The sequence below is a fragment of the Callithrix jacchus genome, chromosome 16, assembly GCF_049354715.1.
Source record: "Callithrix jacchus isolate 240 chromosome 16, calJac240_pri, whole genome shotgun sequence".
Classification (NCBI taxonomy): Eukaryota; Metazoa; Chordata; class Mammalia; order Primates; family Cebidae; genus Callithrix; species Callithrix jacchus.
The window spans coordinates 98,724,737-98,743,880 of record NC_133517.1 but is presented as its reverse complement, the minus strand read 5'-3'; the positions used below and the strand labels follow the sequence as shown (position 1 = coordinate 98,743,880).

The 19,144-nt window shown below is 39.8% G+C and overlaps 1 protein-coding gene across 1 annotated transcript; it reads right to left on the bottom strand.

Annotated features, from left to right (window-relative positions):
- Positions 1-2,477: 2,477 nt before the first annotated feature.
- Positions 2,478-19,051, bottom strand: RIDA (reactive intermediate imine deaminase A). Its single transcript, XM_035276505.3, has 6 exons — positions 18,902-19,051; positions 9,124-9,229; positions 6,619-6,673; positions 6,286-6,354; positions 4,549-4,604; positions 2,478-3,044 (listed from the first exon to the last, which is right to left on the bottom strand). Exons 1-6 carry the CDS (start codon positions 18,964-18,966, stop codon positions 2,982-2,984), a joined length of 414 nt encoding a protein of 137 aa, XP_035132396.1. The 5' UTR covers positions 18,967-19,051; the 3' UTR covers positions 2,478-2,981.
- Positions 19,052-19,144: the final 93 nt, after the last annotated feature.

Sequence of the window (19,144 nt, the reverse complement as noted above, 5' to 3'; positions counted from 1 at the left end):
ATAAAACAATACATGTTCATTGTAGAAACTTCAGAAAATATAAACTTTAAAAGATGAGATCTAAATATTACCCTGATCACTGTTAGCATGTTGATGTATATAAGAGATTATTTTTTTAGTTGCAACACTTGTTGCAATAACAAGTTAGTCAAAGGACAACTGTCAGTAGAACTTTGAGTCTGTTGAGTCAATGAGCACAGCACATCTGAATTTTCCTCATTAGAATCCACTGCAAGTAATAGGTTATAGAGAATGTTCCAGTACTACTTGCTATATTCATAAACATTGATTGGTGCTACAGAGAAAGCAACTCTGCAAAGTATATGAGTGCTTAGCTGACCATAATTTATGATTTATGCTAGATGAATAATTCACTGAAATGAAATCCTTTATTTGGAATTATTATTATTATTATTTTTGCCAATCAGTTTGAGCTTATGAGGTTGCTCAGGTTAGCCTTGAACTGATGACCTCGCCTTCGCGAGTGCCATGACCTCCGGCGGGAGCCACTTTGGACCCCTATTATTATTATTATTTTTGAGATGGAGTTTCACTCGATCCCCAGGCTGGAGTGCAATGGTGCGATCTCGGCTCACCGCAACCTCCGCCTCCTGGGTTCAGGCAGTTCTCCTGCCTCAGCCTCCTGAGTAGCTGGGATTACAGGCAGGCACCACCATGCCCAGCTAATTTTTTGTATTTTTAGTAGAGACGGGGTTTCACCATGTTGACCAGGATGGTCTTGATCTCTTGACCTCGTGATCCACCCACCTCAGCCTCCCAAAGTGCTGGGATTACAGGCTTGAGCCACCACGCCCGACCTGGAATTATTTTTAATGCTTTCCAATTGCTAAACAATGGGCAGAAGTGAGTATTGTAAGCTCTTCGCAGGGCAGGAAAGTCAGCTCACACTTCATTCAGCTCCCCTCAAGTCTAGCACAAATTTGTCATTCTATAAATATTTGTTGGTAACAAATGCTCTTTATTCTTACGTAATCATGGCAATTTCCTTATAACTAAAAATAATTGACTTTAAGGGAAATTGTGGCCAAAAGTTTAACGAAATTATTTGTACTGCTGGCTTAACATTTATAATTTTGATTGAATAAATGTTATTAGAACTAATAAAATGTTAAAAAGCTTATCTTGGTGTATATTTTATCTGAATTGTTTTACAGAAACATACCATTTCTTTTGATTCATTGAGTCCTTCAGAAAAAAAAAAGCAGACTTTAAGGTGATCTTGGGAGGCTGAGGTGGGAGGACTGCTGGAGGCCAGGAGTTCAAGACTACCTGGGCAACGTAATGAGACCCTGACTCTACAAAAACATACAAATATTAGTCAGGTGTGGTGGTATGTGCTGTAATCCCAGTTACTCAGGAGGCTGAAGGGGGAGGAATGCTTCAGCCAGGAGTTTGAGGCTGCCGTGAGATATGATATACCACTGCACTCCAGCCTGGGTCATGGAGTGAGAGCATCTCAAAATAAAATAAAAGACCAACATGCAATGTCCGCCCCCACCCCCAATATTTTAACAAATTCTAGTGAGTCTCCTTCAGTGTGGAAAAAACAACTCCAAGCCCAGACCCAGCCATAAATTAATTAACTTGGGTACCAGGAACTTATTTCCAGGTCTTTGATTCTAGAGTTTGGTTTTGAAGTCATGACCCATGTATAACTATTCCTCCTAGACCCAATCTGGCCAAGGTGTCTAATTTCCTGGCTTTGGCTTAGCTGGACTAATCAGAGGCTTCCCTGAGATTCTCCTGCCAGAGAGATCGGGAAATGGTTATCTTTCTGCTGGGGTTAGTGCACTCACAGCCTGTATCTGGGCTCTGCAGCATTTTCCCCCAACAGAGAGATGGAGCCGTGAGGTTTCTGGACTATGTGTGCCTAAAGCCAGCTGTAATCTGGCCTCTGTGACCTGAGTCTATGCATTTATCTTTTATCCCCACGTAATACTAGTTTGAGTTGGGTTTCTGTCACTTACTAATAAAAGACTCAATATTAAAAGTAGAACAAAAGTGACTTGTAAATGAACTGGAGAAAATAATAAATATAAGAGCAGAAATAAAGATATAATAGAAAGGATCAACAAAGCCAAAAAGTGGTTCTTTAAAAAGTTGATACACTTCTCTTATAAAGAAAAAACAAAGAAGCCCTAATAAATCATATCAGAGATGAAAAGGGGGCACAGACATAGCAGAGATTAAAAAGATGTGTACAAATATGAAAATTTACATGCAAATTCTGCAACACTGTAAATGACCAAAACTGCGGAAGACCAGAAAGTTTAAATAAGGTTTCATGTAATAGTTGGCTAAAACTGTTGAAAAAAATAAACGGTTTAAGTGTATGAAGTCAGAAGTGGGCTTTGGGAAATGAAATAATTGGAGATTTTAACTTTACCCCCTGCCATTAGGCAATATGTTTTAATGTATAAACTGTTAAGAAATAAGTGAACAAAATCACACCAAAGGAAATCTGCATGTCTATTTTATTTCCGTTAGAAAAATATTATCTGTATAACATTTTGGTCCACTTTCTTCTCCTTGACCTCAAATTTAAACCCTTTAATTTTACTCAGGAAAAGCAGAATCACATACCTAACATGAGAATTAAATCGTTCACATCATTAGTTTGAATTAGATATGTTCTTGATTATTTCTCAGGAATAATAAGTCTTCTTTCCTGCCTGTTACTTCTCATTTATTTATTGAGTAACTATGTAATGAGTATCTCTTTCCTGTATTCAGGAATACAGGTGCACACAGGTGTAATTCAAAACAGTAACTGGATTCCTTCTCTAATCTTCAGTTCATGTTCAACTCTCCCTATTGTATGGTATTTCCATAATAACATCAGATATTTTCATCAGAGTCACACTGTCATCAATATTATGAAAATTAAAATGTTAATTAAGATATATCCATTGTAAAAATTAAAATGTTAAAAATTCCAGACTATACAGCACTGTGCCCACTTATAGTGATGCTGTTGTCAGAGGTCCTTGGACAGCTACTGCTTCAATTTCAATTCGGGCACCCTGTGAGGAAAATGTATAGAGCTTGCATTTTGTACAAATTGCAAGCTCTATAATGCCTACTAAAAACCTATAACTACAGCAATATAACATTTTTTTTTTGACACAGAGTCTCGCTCTGTTGGCCAGGCTGGAGTGCATTGGCATGATTTCAGCTCACTACAACCTCCGCCTCCTGGGTTCAAGCAATTCTCCTGCCTCAGCTTCCAGAGCAGTTGGGACTATAGGCACCCACCACCACGCCCAGCTAATTTTTATATTTTTAGTAGAGATGACGTTTCACCATGATGGTGAGGATGGTCTCCGTCTCTTGACCTCGTGTTCTGCCTGCCTCAGCCTCCCAAAGTGCTGGGATTACAGGAGTGAGCTACCATGTCTGGCAGTGTAACATTTTTAACATTAAACTTTTCAAAGAAGGAAAGGAGAAGGAAATATTCACCAAGAACCTATAACGGACCAGGTAACCATGCTAGGCATATCATATATAGTTTTAGCGCCTATGATTCTCACAGCAGCCCTATTAGAGAGACGTTTTCCCCTCAATTCACAGAATGATATGCTGAAGTGCAAGAGTAATTCATTCATCCCAAGTCATAGGCTAGACAGCACAGGTCGAACCCTTGTCTTGTGATTCCAAGTTAGAGCTCTTTCTACTATACCCAGTATCTTAATAGGTTTGATAATGATCATTCCAAGTAACAGTTAATTAAAGCAATACAAATGACACTCTTAGGAAATAAATTTTCTTCAGTAGAAACTGCAAGTGGGAGTCAGTAAGAGCTGCTTTTTTATATGCAGGAATATTTGTGCTGCTAAGCTTCGAGTTAGAGTACCAAAATCAAAGCAATGAGAAATACGTGTGCCCCTGGTTTACAGATTATTTTTCTAGTGGAAGGTTTAGATTTTTAATTATACAACAGCCAGGTGAAATTTTTATTGCAGAAGTCACAAACAACCCTGGCTCAAATTTATAGTCCTCTAAGTAACATTACAACAACACAGCTGCTATTCTGATTCTATGTTCATGTGTTGTCTTAAAAGGTTTCTTAATTTTTTTCATGCATGTAATATGGGGTATTTCCTTTCAGACTGTAAAGTCTTGGGAAGCAGGCTCTATTTTTTTTTTTTTTTTTTTTTGAGACAAGGTCTCACTCTTACCCAGGCTGGAGCACAGTGGCTCGATTATAGCTCATTGCAACCTTCAAATGTTACTCCTACCTCAGCCTCCCAAATAGCTGAGAGTTCAGGTGTCCACCACCATGCCTGGCTAAAGGAAAATTTTTTTGTAGAGACGGAGGTCTTGCTATGTTGCCCAGGCTGGACTAGAACTCCTGGTCTCAAGTGATCCTCCTGTGTTTGCCTCTCAAAGCACTGGGATTACAGGGGCAAGCCACCTGGCCCAGGGTACTTCTTTTAAGTTTCCTTTCACAGTGCTTAGTTTACTTATAGTTAGAAAACACTGTAGAAATTGAAAACTGTGTACATTAGTCATTTAAAGTATACTTACTTTGGGCAAAGCAGCAACTTGGTAAGCAGCTCTAGCAGGAAAATTACTCTTGAAATCTGAATTTAGAAGAATTTCAGTTTTTAATAGAGAAGAGTTGAAAAAATAAAGATCAAGTGAAAAATTTTAATTTAATTTTCAGATATTGTGCTGTCACATTCTATAATTAAGAATCTGGCAAGTGCTTGATATACTAGTCAGTTCTTAGATAGAAGCAACATTTTATTTTTATTTTTATTTTTGAGATAGAGTCTCATTCTGTCACCCAGGCTGGAATGAAGTGGTGTGATCTCGGCTCACTGCAACCTCTGTCTCCCAGGTTTAAGTGATTCTCCTGCCTCAGCCTCCCGAGTAGCTGGAATTACAGGCATGTACCACCACGCCCATCTAATTTTTGTATTTTTAGTAGAGATGGGACTTTGCCATATTGGCCAGATTGGTCTCAAACTCCTGATGTTAAGTGATCTACCCACCTTAGCCTCCCAAAGGGCTGGGATTACAGGTATGAGCCACTGAGCCCAGCCTTAAGCAACATTTTAAAAAAGAGAAAACATTTGTTTGATAAAACATTTTGCCATATAATTCCTATGATAGTTAATACTTTTCTAAATGTCTTAGCTTTCTGGCAAAGAAAATGAAATACTCTAACATTTTGATCTTGTGTGATGTGAATGGGGTTTTGTTTTTAAAGTAATATTTATAAACTATTTATCTAAATAGGGAACAACTGCCCATCTCCAGCAATTTTGGCAAGTACTTCCTCTGCCAACTTTGGTCTTTTCTGGTCATTTCTTCAGGAGAGAATAAGTAATAATGCATTTTCCATTTTTTTTTTTTTTGAGACAGAGTTTCACTCTTGTTGCCCAGGCTAGAATGCAATGGCGTGATCTCGGCTCACTGCAACTTCCACCTCCCAGGTTCAAGCGATTCTCCTGCCTCAGCCTCCCAAGTAACTGGGACTACAGGCACTCACCGCCATGCCCAGCTAATTTTTTGCATTTTTAGTAGAGATGGGGTTTCTCCATGTTGGTCAGGCTGGTCTCGAACTCCTGACCTCAGGTGATCCACCTGCCTCGGCCTCCCAAAGTGCTGGGATTACTGGTGTGACCACTGCTCCCAGCTGATGCTTTTTCCATGATATACCTTTGTCTCATCCCACTAGGTGGTAGGAACACTGATTTTCCCCACTATGACATTAATGTTACTAATAGCTAACATTTGCTCAGTGCTTCTAACACACCAGCTTCTGTTCTAAGTGCTTTACGTGTTGTACTGACTCATTTAATCATTCCAACAATCCTCTAAGGTAGGAGTATATTATCTCTATTTTGCATAAGAGAAAACCAAGGCATAGAAATATTAAGTAACTAACTAATGAGTCTGAGAGAGCCAGAATAAAGATGGTGGCTGGACCATATAGCAATAGTAAAGAAAACCTATGAATAAAAGATTTTTAGGAGTTTAAAAAGCCTGAGAAGGGTTTAATGAAATTAAGCTTTTGAAAAATAAATATGTAGTGCTCAGTACAATGTTTTAGGGAATGCAATAGAGATGTCTTAGAACTTTTTCATGGGGGTATACAACACATTTCCAATCAGATTATTCATTATTTTAGAACAAGATCTATAACCATTTCTTTAGCATCTCCTACCACTCTTAATTCATAATGGACATTCATTAATATGAACAGATTTATTTCTTTTTAAAAATGGAAAACAGGAATAAAACCAAATTACTTACACTGTTTGTAGATTTCATTGACAGTATTGAAGTCATTTATGTCAGCCAGAAGAACAGTTGTTTTCACCACTAGAAGATACAAACATTTTCGTTAGGTTTAGTTATTTGGTCTGATCCAAAACATTACTTAGAAAAAGAGTATATGATTCTGAGACTGTCTTGATTAAAATGGGACTGAAATGGGACCAAAGAAGTGAAGTAGAACAGTTGCTGTTCAAAACAACTTGAAACAGAAACAAAGGTATGGCACAGCGTATTACTGGATACCATGTACTTTTCAAGAAGACCAAAGAACTATCAAACAGAAATGTGAAATAAGATCAAATTGCTCACCATTAGTGAAGTCACAGCTTGCAGCTTTCAGAATTTCATTCATGTTTTTAAGAGCCTGTGAACCAAGCCAAAAAAGGCCTAAGTCACTGATGTTAGATTTAAAACTTTAATTAAATTCAATTAATCATCTTTTACTAATACCTCCTTAAATAGCTTATGTTGCAGAAAAATCCTCCCTACTCTTGTTAGGAAGCTTACAAGTGAATTCTTTCTTGGCTTTCCTTTCATAGAATGAGTCTTCCTGAAATACAATGAAAGGGTTGTCTTCTTTTGTGCTTAAAAAAGATTGGGTTAGGCCAGGTGAGGTGGCTCATGCCTTTAGTCCCAGCACTTTGGGAGACCAAGATGGGTGGACCATGAGGTCAGAAGTTCGAGACCAGCCTGTCCAACATGGTAAAACTCCGTCTCTACTAAAAATACAAAAATTAGCTGAGTGTGGTGGTGGGTGCCTGTAATCCCAGCTATTAGGGAGGCTGAGGCATAAGAATCGCTTGAACCCAGGAGGTGGAAGTTGCAGTGAGTTGACACCGCACCACTGCACTCCAGCCTGGTGACAGAGCGAGACCCTGTCTCACAACAACAACAACAACAACAACAAAGATTGGGTTAAAGTCCCTTCTTCAGTGACAAATGTGTTAACTGTTCAACCAATGTCCACAGAAATAATTTCTGGAGTTCTTCACTCGATATTGCTTCAAGGATAAGTAGGAGATAGTAAGCATTAAAACATGTTTTCTTTTAAAGCAATATTTGACTTTAAAGAGTTCTTTTTCCTTTTTCTCAAAAAACAGTAAATGAACTGACACACTAGCTTCTGGAAGAACATTTATTTTATCTTTATCTGTTTTTGGGTTCATTCTTCCTTCCCATTTTGCTGGTCATAATGTAATATTTGATTATATTCTTGTGTCTTTTAAAATAATCTTCTAAATAGGTAACATTTGGATATGGCAAAAAAAAAATTCAAAAGCTACTTAAAAAGCATTTACAGTGTAAAGATGTCTCTTACCCTTCTCTCCCTCTCCCCAGTTTTCCTCCTCAGAGGTAACCACTGTTTCGAATTGACTGTATATCCTTCTAGGTACAGTCAATGCTTGTGCTACACACTTTTAAACACACACACAAGAACACATGGTGGTATACTGTGCATGTTGTGCTGCATCTTGGTTTTATTTTACCATGGAACAATTAATTTAGTTATACTGATCTAGCATGATTTATTCAACCAGTTCTTTATGAGTGGCCATTTAGGTTTTTAAAAATCTTTGAGCATTATATGACTCAGTAAGTGGATTAAATTATAGTTTATTGATCAGGCGTGGTGGCTCACACCTGTAATCCAAGCACTTCGGAGGCCAAGGTGGGCGGATCACCTGAGGTCGGGAGTTCAAGACCAGCCTGACCAACATAGTGAAACCCCAACATAGTGAAAATATATTTAAAAAATTATAGTTTATTGTTTTATTTTATTTTTTGGGATAGTATCTTGCTCTGTTGCCCAGGCTGGAGTACACTGGTGTGATCTTGGTTCACTGCAATCTCCGCCTTCCAGGTTTAAGCCATTCTCCTGCCTCAGCCTCCTGAGTAGCTGGGACTACAGGCACATGCCACTGCGCCTGATTAATTTCTTTTTTCTTTCTTTCTTTTTTTTTGGGGGGGGTGTCTCACTCTGTCGCCCAGGCTGGAGTGCAGTGGTGTGCTCTTGGCTCACTCTACTTCCACCTTCTGACTTCAAATGATTCTCATACCTTAGCCTCGGCTGGGACTATAGGCACATGTCACCACACCCAGCTAATCTTTGTATTTTCAGTAGAGACGGGGTTTTGCCACGTTGGCCAGGCTGGTCTCAAACTCCTGACCTCAGGTGATCTGCTTGCCTTGGCCTTCCAAAGTGCTGGGATTATGGGTGTAAGCTACTGCGCCTGGCCTCCCCTGGCTAATATTTGTATTTTTAGTAGAGACGGGGTTTCACCATGTTGACCAGGCCAGTCTTGAATTCCTGACCTCAAGTGATCCACCAGTCTCGGCTTCCCAGAGTGCTGGGATTATAGGTGTGAGCCACCATGCCTGACCTAAATGATGGTTTAATTGTATTTATTGGATTAGAATTATATTCCCCATGCTTATTTTTAAAAAAGTTTACTGTTTACATTTTATTTCTGTGGTGGTAATTTTTTTTTTTTTTTGAAGTGGGGCAGGTAAGTGGCCCTGAAAAGAAATTTCCCAATCCATGTGGAAGTGGCAACATGTCATCTGACATTAATGGTTCAGGTTAAAGTCACTTTAGTGATAAGGAGGTAGAATCTCTTTTTTGGTTGTTAGATGATTCATGATCCACCAAATTTCCAACTCTTAGATCAAAAATTATGTTAAATCAAGCAGTAAATAGTTTAAAAAAATTTATCTGTTAATCTCTATAAAATAAATCAGGCAAGTGGATTCTTAATACTCTTTGACATTAAAAAGGTAGAGAAAAGGGAACCTCAAATGTGAAAAATGACTTACTTGTTTAGCTTCTTCTGCCACCCCTCCTGACACAAGCTGGCCACTTGAAGGGTCCATGCCTATCTGTCCTGAAACGTAAACGGTCCTGTCGACTAACACAGCTTGGCTGCAATAAACAGAAAGCTAGTGTATTCATATAAGTATAAAATACGAAATTCAATGCTAGAAGACTTTTTTGATAGGACAGAGAAGTACAAATTGTAAAAAAAAAAAAAAAGAAAAAAGATAAATTGAACTTCATGAAAATTAAAACCTTTTGTATATCAAAGATATCTTTAAGGAAACAAAAAGGGGCTGGATGCTGTAATCCTAGTGCTTTGGAAGGGTGAAGCAGGAGGATTGCTTGGGGCCAGGAGTTTGAGACCAGCCTGGGCAACCACTCTGTCTCCACAAAAATAAAAAATAAAAAACAGCTGAGTGTGGTGACGCACATCTGTAGTCCCAGCTACTCAGGAGACTAAGGTGATTGAATTGCTCGACCCCAGGAGTTGGAGGCTGCAGTGAGTCATGACTATACCACTGCGTTCCAGCCTCAGTGGCACTGGGAAACAGAGAGAAACCCCCCCCAAAAAAATGTGTGGGGGGCAAGTCATAGATTGGGAGAAAAATATTTGCAAAACATATACCTAATAAAGGATCTGTATCCAGAATATATGAAGAACTCTTATAAGTCAATAATGTGATGACAACCCAATAAAATATGAGTAAATGTTACGTCACAAAAGAAAATATACAAAGAGAGTACATTACATTTTCTCAACATGATTAGTCATTACAGAAATGCAAAGCAAAACCGCACACAATAAGACATCACTGATAAAACAAACATTGGCAATGATGTGGAGCAACCCTTATAGATTGTTGGTAGGAATAAAAAATGGTACAGCCACTTTAGAAAATAGTTTGGCAGTTTCTTTAAAAATTTAAACATATACTTAACATACAACCCAGCAAACTCCTCTTCTCTTAGAGACAGGCTCTTGCTTTGTTACCCAGGCTGGAGTGCAGTGGTAGGATGTTGGCTCACTGGAGCCTTGACCTCCCAGGCCCAAGCAATCCTCCCATCTCAGCCTCCTAAGTAGCTGGGACTGCAGGTGTACACCACCATGCCTGGCTAATTTTTAATTTATTTTTATTTGTTGTAGTGATGAGGTCTTGCTACATTGCCTAGGCTGGTCTCAAACTCCTGGACTCAAGTGATCCTCCTGCTTTGGCCTCCCAAAGTGCTGGGATTACAGGCTTGAGCCTCAACCCAGTAATTTATTTCCTTGGCAACTATCCAAGAGAAATGAAAACATATGTTCAAAGACTTTATGTGAATTTTCAGAATAGCATTATTAATAGCAAAAAAGCAAGACACTTACACACATGCACCCATTGATAGATCCAACAAATGACTATATACTGTCTTATTTCACTTAAATGAAATCTTAGAAATGACAATAGCAGCAGCTGATTAATTGTTGTTGTCTTGGGCCAGGGCTGACCATAAACGGGTACAAGGGAATTTTTTTATTGAGACAGAGTCTTGCTCTGTCATCCAGGCTGGAGTGCAGTGGCACAATCTTAGCTCACCACAACCTCCTCCCAGTTCAAGTGATTATACTGCCTCAGCCTCCGGAGTAGCTGGACTACTGGCATGCACCACTATGCCCGGCTAATTTTTGTATTTTTTTCAGTAGAGATGGGATTTCACTATGTTGGCCAGGCTGGTCTTGAACTTCTGACCTCATGATCCTCCTATCTTGGCAAAGTGCTGAGATTACAGATGGGAGCCATGATGCCTGGCCATGGTACAAGGAAATTTTTTGGGAGTGATGGAAATGTTCTAAAATTTGACTATGATAGTGAATGCATGATTCTATACATTTATCAAAACTCATGGAACACTACACTTAATTAAAATAGGTAGCTGGTTTATTTTTTATAAGACAGAGTCTTACTCTGTTGCCCAGGCTGGAGTACAGTGGCTTGATCTCAGCCCACTGTCCCTACAGCTCCCAGGTTCAAACAGTTCTCCTGTCTCAGCTTCCCAAGTAGCTAGGATGACAGGCGTGAGCCACCACACCCAGATAATTTTTGTATTTTTAGTAGAGATGGGGTTTTGCTGTGTTAGGCTGGTCTTGAACTCCTCACCTCAGGTGATCCACCTGCCTTAGCCTCCCAAAGTGCTGGGATTACAGACATGGGCAACTGCACCTGGCCATTGAAATGAGTAACTTTTCTTTTTTCTTTCTTTTTTTTTTTTTGAGCTAGAGCCTTGCTCTGTTGCCAGGCTGGAATGCAGTGGCTCGTTCTTGGCTCACTGCAACCTCCGCCTCCCAGGTTTAAGCGATACTCCTGCCTCAGCCTCCTGAATAGCTGGGATTACAGGTGTCTATCACCATGCCCAGCTAATTTTTGCATTTTTAATAGAGACAGGGTTTCGCCCTGTTGGCCAGGATAGTCTCCATCTCCTGACCTCATGAGCCACCCACCTCGGCCTCCCAAAGTGCTGAGATTATAGGTGAGAGTCACTGCGCCTGGCCTTAAAATGGGTAACTTTTATAAGTAACTTACAGTTCAATATAGCTGTAAAACAAACAAACAAAAAATGCAATGCCAAGAGTACTTTTTAAAAAAATAAGTAGTCATCCTCAGACAAGATTAGTCACTGCTTATTGAAAGATCAATTAAGAACACACTTTTGAGGGTACACTTCTGATATGGCTTGGCTGTGTCCTTGCCCAAACTTCACCTCAACTTGTAATACTCATAATCTCCACATGTTGAGGGTGGGACCTGATGGGAGGTGACTGGACCATGTGGCAGTTCTCCCATGCTGTTTTCATGATAGTGAGTGAGTTCTCACATGATCTGATGGTTTTATAAGTGTTTGACAGTTCCTCCTACACATGCACACTCTCTCTTGCCTGCCACCATGTATGATGTGCCTCTTCCTCTTCTGCCATGATTGTATGTTTCTTGAGGCCTCCCCAGCCATGTGGAACAGTGAGTCAATTAAACCTTTTTTCTTTATAAATACTTGAGTTGTATCTCTATAGCAATGTGAAAATGAACTATTACAACTTCATTCCTGCAAAGTGCTTACTACTGTAACTGACTTTTTTTGTCATGAGGATGCTAAATTTCAGAAGTAGGATAAAATCACAGGAAAAAGAATACAATATGTTGATACCCAAAGAAAAGCCAAACAATTCTACTTTTCATAGGAATCATACTGATTTTGGGATGAAGAAAGCCTGTTTTTTTTTCAAAAAAGATGTTGAAGAGAGAAGCCTTAATGTAAGTTTAATTTAGAAGTGAAACATGGTGGGGCATGGTGGCTCACACCTGTAATCCCAGCACTTTGGGAGGCTGAGGCGGGTGGCTCACTTGAGGCCAGGAGTTCAAGACCAGCCTGACCAATATGGTGAAACCCTGTCTCTACTAAAAAACACAAAAATTAGCCAGGTGTGGTGGTGCACACCTGTAATCCCAGCTAGCTGGGAGGCGGAGGCATGAGAATCACTTCAACCTGAGAGGTGGAGGTTGCAGTGAGTCTGGATTGTACCACTCACTGTACTCCAGCCTGGGAGACAGAGCAAGCCTCTATCTCAAAAAAAAAAAAAAAAAAAAGAAAGAAATTTGTTTTAAAATTTCCATGGTTATTTATACATTTAAGATAGTCTCATTTTAATCATCTTCTTTTAGTTCCCTAGTCTTCCATTTTCCAGCATGCTCCCAACTTTCCTCTTATTTCATGAAGTTTTCCCTGGTCTTCTTGACCATATGTATTTTTTCTCTTTATAATTTATTTTTGATTAGGAGTTCATATGGTTCAAAAATCCAGAAAATATACAAAGAATTGCAGTGAAAAGTCTTTATTTCATTCTTGTTCCCCATTTGCTCAGTTCCCAGCCCAGAACCATTGTTCTTTATGTAGTCATCCTGTTTCTTCAATGAACACATGATCAAAATAAAGATATATTTTCTCTCTTCTTTTACATATAGTATATTAAACATTCTTGTACACTTTGTTGTTTTCGCTCAACAGTATATCATGAAGATATTTCTGTAAGTTTATGTAGAGTGCTTCCTCTTTTTTTTTTTTGAGATGGCGTCTCGCTCTGTAGTCCAGGCTGGTGTGCAGTGGAGCGATCTTGGCTCACTGTAACCTCTGCCTCCTGGGTCCCGGTTCAAGCAATTCTCCTGCCTCAGCCTCCTGAGTAGCTGGGATTACAGGCACACGCCACCATGCCCAGCTACTTTTTGTATTTTCAGTAGAGACGGGGTTTCATCATGTTGGTCAGGCTGGTCTTGAATTCCTGACCTTGTGCTCCACCCGCCTCAGCCTCCCAAAGTGCTGGGATTATAGGCGTGAGCCACTGTGCCCAGCTGCTTCCTCATTTTTTTTTTTTAACAGCTACCTACATGTCACAATATAGATGTACTTTATTTAATTAGTCACCATTGCTTCCAATATTTTGTTATAAATAAAACTACAGTATACACACACACACACACACACACACACACACACACACACACACTTTCCCTAAGTAACTAAGCTTTCCTTTCCTCTGGATCCCAGGGGTGCTCTGGTGTGTCTTTCTTATACTATGTACAGGATCCTGCCTCATGTTGTAACTTGTCCTGATATTATCCTGTCTCCCAAGGTATCTTAGACTTTAAACTCCTTGAGGTAGGGGCAATGTCTTACCATGTCTCTGTAGCTGTGTAGGGTGTAGGTGATTCCTTGCATACAGTAGGCACACTATAAGTACTTGCTGATGTTTTCCTCTTTAACCACTTAGTAGCATAAATAATTTTGGTTGTCAATGAATCTCTTTTTAGCAGGACCTGTCCACTTACAGCGAATGCATTGAAGAGAGCTAAGGAGTTTAAACTTGGTAACATGATTCAGAAAATCTAGAAAGTCTTCTCAACTATCTGGCTTTCACACTGGTCCACAAATAGATAACTACTTAGTCTGTTAATTTGTAATCTTTTCTCAGGTTAAATAATACCATCAGTGATACTGTTTCTATTAACTGTCCTGTTTCTAACTATCCTGTGTCCTGTGTAATTAGGACAGCCCTAGGTCCTGTCCAAAGTACCTTCAGCTTTCTCCATATCTGAAACACACTTTAAGACCATATGCATTATTATTAATCAGAAACTTCACGATAGTACAAAGAAACTCTGTTATTTTCAGAATATAAAAAGTAAGCTCTGGAGCTGAGACCATCTGAGCTATATAAGTTATCTCATATAGATCTAAAGAGGCTTGTTTATAAGAATAATTGGCTAGTTGACATCTTCTGAGCATAAGAATCCTAGTATTCACAGATAAATGATAGTAGGATTCTTTAATTTAAAGAATTTTAAAATTTAAAAGTGCATTGTTCTACTTCAAGATTAAAGGGTAATCACACTTTCAAAAGCATTCTAATAATTCTCACATTATAATCTATGCCACATGGGCTCCCACTTCCAAAATTTGTAACTGTGAGGACGGTGTGCAAAATGAGCAATGCACTGTTGAAATTGTTCAAGGTTCTGTCTGGAAGTATTCCTAAAATGTGCTGAGCTGATTGGCTAATTAGTGACAACACCCCATCGATTCAATGCCGCAGACTGAAAGTTCCACACATTTGAATTCTCCCTGGAGACGACCCAGGATTTTCAAAAAGTGTACTCACTACACACTCCACGCACAGAAACTCTTGTTTCCAAAAGGTTTCTAAAACATGTCCAATTAACTCTATCAGGATAGAAGTAGTTAGTTGGAGTCTGCTTTTTGCTTAAACATTAAAATAAGCACCATTTCTAGTCACTTAGTGCATAAGAGGCACAATGTTCTGGAAGTCTCCACACCATGAAGTTGGTTGATGGCTTTTTTCTTGTTATACTGGCACATTCATATGATGACTCCCCTCTTTTTTGCTTTCAGCTTTATAAAGACAGTTGACTCCTACCCACCTTCAAGTCAGCCAGGAACATTACTGTTATGCTTTCTTTCTTGAACAAGTCCAAGGAGTATTTCTAAAAAGGTCAAGGAAGGGTATGCTCTTTAGCAGGCTCCAGGACAGTGTCTCTTATAATCACTTTGATTTGGTTGTGTCCCTCTTGTTCAGAAGAAAAAGTGTTTTTCTAAATGCTACCACTGTGTGATTGAGGGAAAGACATTAGGGCAGAAGGATAAAAAAGATTACAGATTTTTACTCACAATGTCCCGTTAACTATCCTCACTTTCTTTACCTGCAAATTTCTATCAGAATTCTCTTCTTAAAAGATCCGATCATGTCCCACCCTGCTTAAACACATTTAGCCTGGGCAACATGGCAAAACCCCAGCTCTACAAAAAATACAAAAATTATCTGGGCGTGGTGGCTTGAGCTTGTATTCCCAGCTACTTGGGAAGCTGAGGTGGGAGGATGGCTTGAGCCCGGGAGGCTGAGGCAGCACTGAGCAGCAATCCCAGCTCTAGCCTGTGTGACAGAGCAAGACACTGTCTCAACACACACACACAAACACACACAACCACAACAAAAAAACACATTTGATTGTTCCACATTATATATGAAATAAAGTTTATATTCTTCCGTTTAGTACTGGAATCCACTACAACCTGTACCCTGCTAAAATCTAATTTGTATTGGTCACTTTTATTTAATTCCCAAAATAATCTTATCAAGTGGGTATTATTTATGCCCACTTAGAAGACAAAGAAGCAAACTAAGAAAGGTTAAGTGATGCTGCAAGGTCATATAATTAAAAAGAGGCAAAACGAGAATTCAAATCCAAAGCCCAACTCTTAATCAGCATTTCTCAAAAGAGTCAGTCATACATAGTGAAACACTGTAAGAACATTTTCCAATTTTTGTTTTTCAGTCTACATAAGGGACAACAAACTAAATGATTAAGACGAGGCCCTAGAACCCATTCCTAAATTCAAATTTTGTTACATCACTTTTTAGTGGTGTAACTTTTGGCAAATTATTTAATTTGCAGACATCAGTTTCTTCATCTGAAGAATGGAGACTATAATATAACCATGCACATAAATCACTTAGAACAGTGCCTGGTGCTGGCTGGGTGTGGTGGTTGACACTTGTAATCCCAGCACTTTGGGAGGCCAAGGTGTGTGAATCACTATAGGTTAGGAGTTCAATACCAGCCTGGCCAATGCGGTGAAACCTTGTCTCTATTAAACATACAAAAATTAGCTGGGCATGGTGGCACATGCTTGTAATCCCAGCTACTTGGGAGGCTGAGACATGAGAATCACTCGAATCTGTGAGGTTGTGTGGTGTAGGCTGCAGTGAGCTGAGATTGCACCACTGCACTCTAGCCTGGGCAACAAAGTGAGACTCAGTCTCAAAAAAAACCCAATCAAACAAACAAAACCCAGTGCTGAGTAAGCAACAGTAAATGTTAGCAATGATGACTCTGCCCCATCTGATTACATCAAGGAGAAAAAAATTATCATTTTTAGAAAACAAATTTAAAAATCACTTAAAAATTTTTAATTAAGTATTTTTTAAAATAGAGATGGGGTCTCACTATGTTGTCCCAGCTGGTCTTGAACTCCTGGCCTCAAGCAATCCTCTTCACCTTGGCCTCCCAAAGTGTTGGGATTACAGGTGTGAGTCACATTACCCAGCCAAAGAAGCATCACTCTTAACAAAGAGAGAGCTGGCCTCAGGTTTTGAGCCAAATGCAATATCTAGCTAAAATGTAATAACACCTTTTTAAAAATTGAGTTTATTATTTACTGTTACTTTCTATTGAATTGGTTTTTATTTAGTGTAAAGTTTCCTTTTTAAATTAACTTGTTAAATACAGTGAAGTGAGCCATCTCAAAGAAATAGGTTAAGTAAATTATAAGTGATACATTTGGCAAACAAAAACAAAAAGAAGTAGCACTTGAATTATGAAAACTTTCTCCCCCAAATCTTTATACCATGAATTCTTCTACCTCATGCCCTCGCTCAAGCCATTCTCTCTACCTGACTTCCACCTCCATGCCCTTCACTCAATGACTTGCTGTTGAAATCCTTAACAAATTAATTTAAAAATCAAACTTTACAACACTACTACAAATGACAAAACCAAAGGACTATCTCTCACAAGGAAGCTTCCTAAATCTCCTTTTTCCTCTTCCACCTCAAGTTAAAATCAATGTGTCTTTTTTCTCCTTTACTCCATACCCCACTTGCCCTCTCACTCCTGCTGCATTTTATTTCCAAGTTTTCTATAATAATTCCTGTTCTGGCCAGGCACAGTGGCTCACGCCTGTAATCCCAGCACTTTGGGAGGCCGAGGCGGGAGGATCACCAGGTCAGGAGATCGAGACCATCCTGGTCAACATGGTGAAACCTCATCTTTTTAAAAAATAATAATAATAATTCCTGTTCTGTCACATCTCAGTGCCTTTTTTCACAGCAGTAGGTTTAAAGGAGGGAGCTAGGGCTTGACTTCAAATCAAACAGTCACTTTTAGACTCTCTGACCTTGACTTGGAGCTTGAGTTTTCTTTTTGTAAAATGGGGATGGGACTTAAGAGAAGGTGGTTGTCATGGTGTCTGGCATAGAGCATGCACTAATTAAAATGTCCATTTTTCTTTTCCCCATATATATGAATGTTTCTCACACTGGGTTGTCTTTATACATTTTTGTACTCCTAAGTGCTTGTCATATAGTAGGCATTCAATGCACTTTAGTGAAGAATTAAAAATAAACACAAAAAGTTATCTCAGAAAAAGGAAGGCTCCAATAATGCATACGATAAGATCCGATCGTTTTAAAGCTGAGACATTTTAAGAAAACGAAATTTAAAAATAAAATTAACCTTTCCATTTAAAAGCACTTCTGACAAGTAGAAACAAAAGCACACAGGGTAGACTTTCTGGCCAGTATATATATATTTAGCTAGAGCATGTTGGCACAAGCTTGGAAAATAATCTTTGCTATGATTTGTATTTATTAGTGGGAAATAAGACTGGGCAATGAATTGACAAACATTACAATGCATTTTCACATGTTGTAGAAACCAGTGGCTTGGGTAGATGTGCAGGGATTTGCTAAGCATTTCTGTTAAAAGAACTCAGCTCTCCACAGAAGAGACAACTACATCTGTTGATGGGGCTCTTTCCAATTGAGAGAGGGTTAGACCAAGTGTGAAGCTAATGAAAGAAGTCGGTCACAAAGGACCCCATATTTTATGATTCCGTTTATAGGAAATGTCCACAACAAGCAAATCCCTGAAGATGAAAGTAGATTGTTAGGGGCCGGGCAGGAGAGGAGAATGGGGGGAGTGAATGCTAATGGAGATGGGATTTATTTTTGAGGTGATGAAAATGTTCCGAAGAATGTGGTGATGGCTGCACAACTCTGAGTCTGGTCACAGCCATTGAATTGTACATGTTAAAAGGGGTGAATTTTATGGTACGTGAATTATATCTCAATAAAGTTGTTAACAAGAAAAAAAAAAAACAACGACCTTCTCCCCCAAAACAAAACGCAGGGTCTGAAGACTTCTAACCAGGGACAGCTTTCTGGCAGGGGGGGCTTCGCTGCGTGGCAGCCCCAGCCCGAGCGAGCAAAGTCCCTTGGAGCGCAGGCTCGCAGGTACCACCGCGGCTCCCAACTCGCTGTGGGTCTTCGGGGGCGTTGCCCGCTTTTCGGGCTGTTTCCTCGCATGTTCGCAGGGGCTCCGACTCGGAGTGGCCCCAAACCCAAATCCCCGAACCCGCACGGCCCGGGTCCGTCACTGCTCCCACCAGCCACGTTACCTGTAGGGTCCAATGGCCCCTGGGGCTTTCGCGGTGCTGATCACCCTTCTGATCAAGGACGACATGGCTAAGACTTTCCTCCTGCGGCCCTTTCTTCTTCAGGAGAAGAAGCCCCCGCACTACCCCTCCTTGCTGCTCACCGGACTGACCAAGCTTAGTAGCGCCTTTGCCCCAAGGCGCCCGCAGGGACGGGCTCGCGCGGCATTCTGGGAACTGTAGTCTCGGCGCCGCTCCAGGCCACGT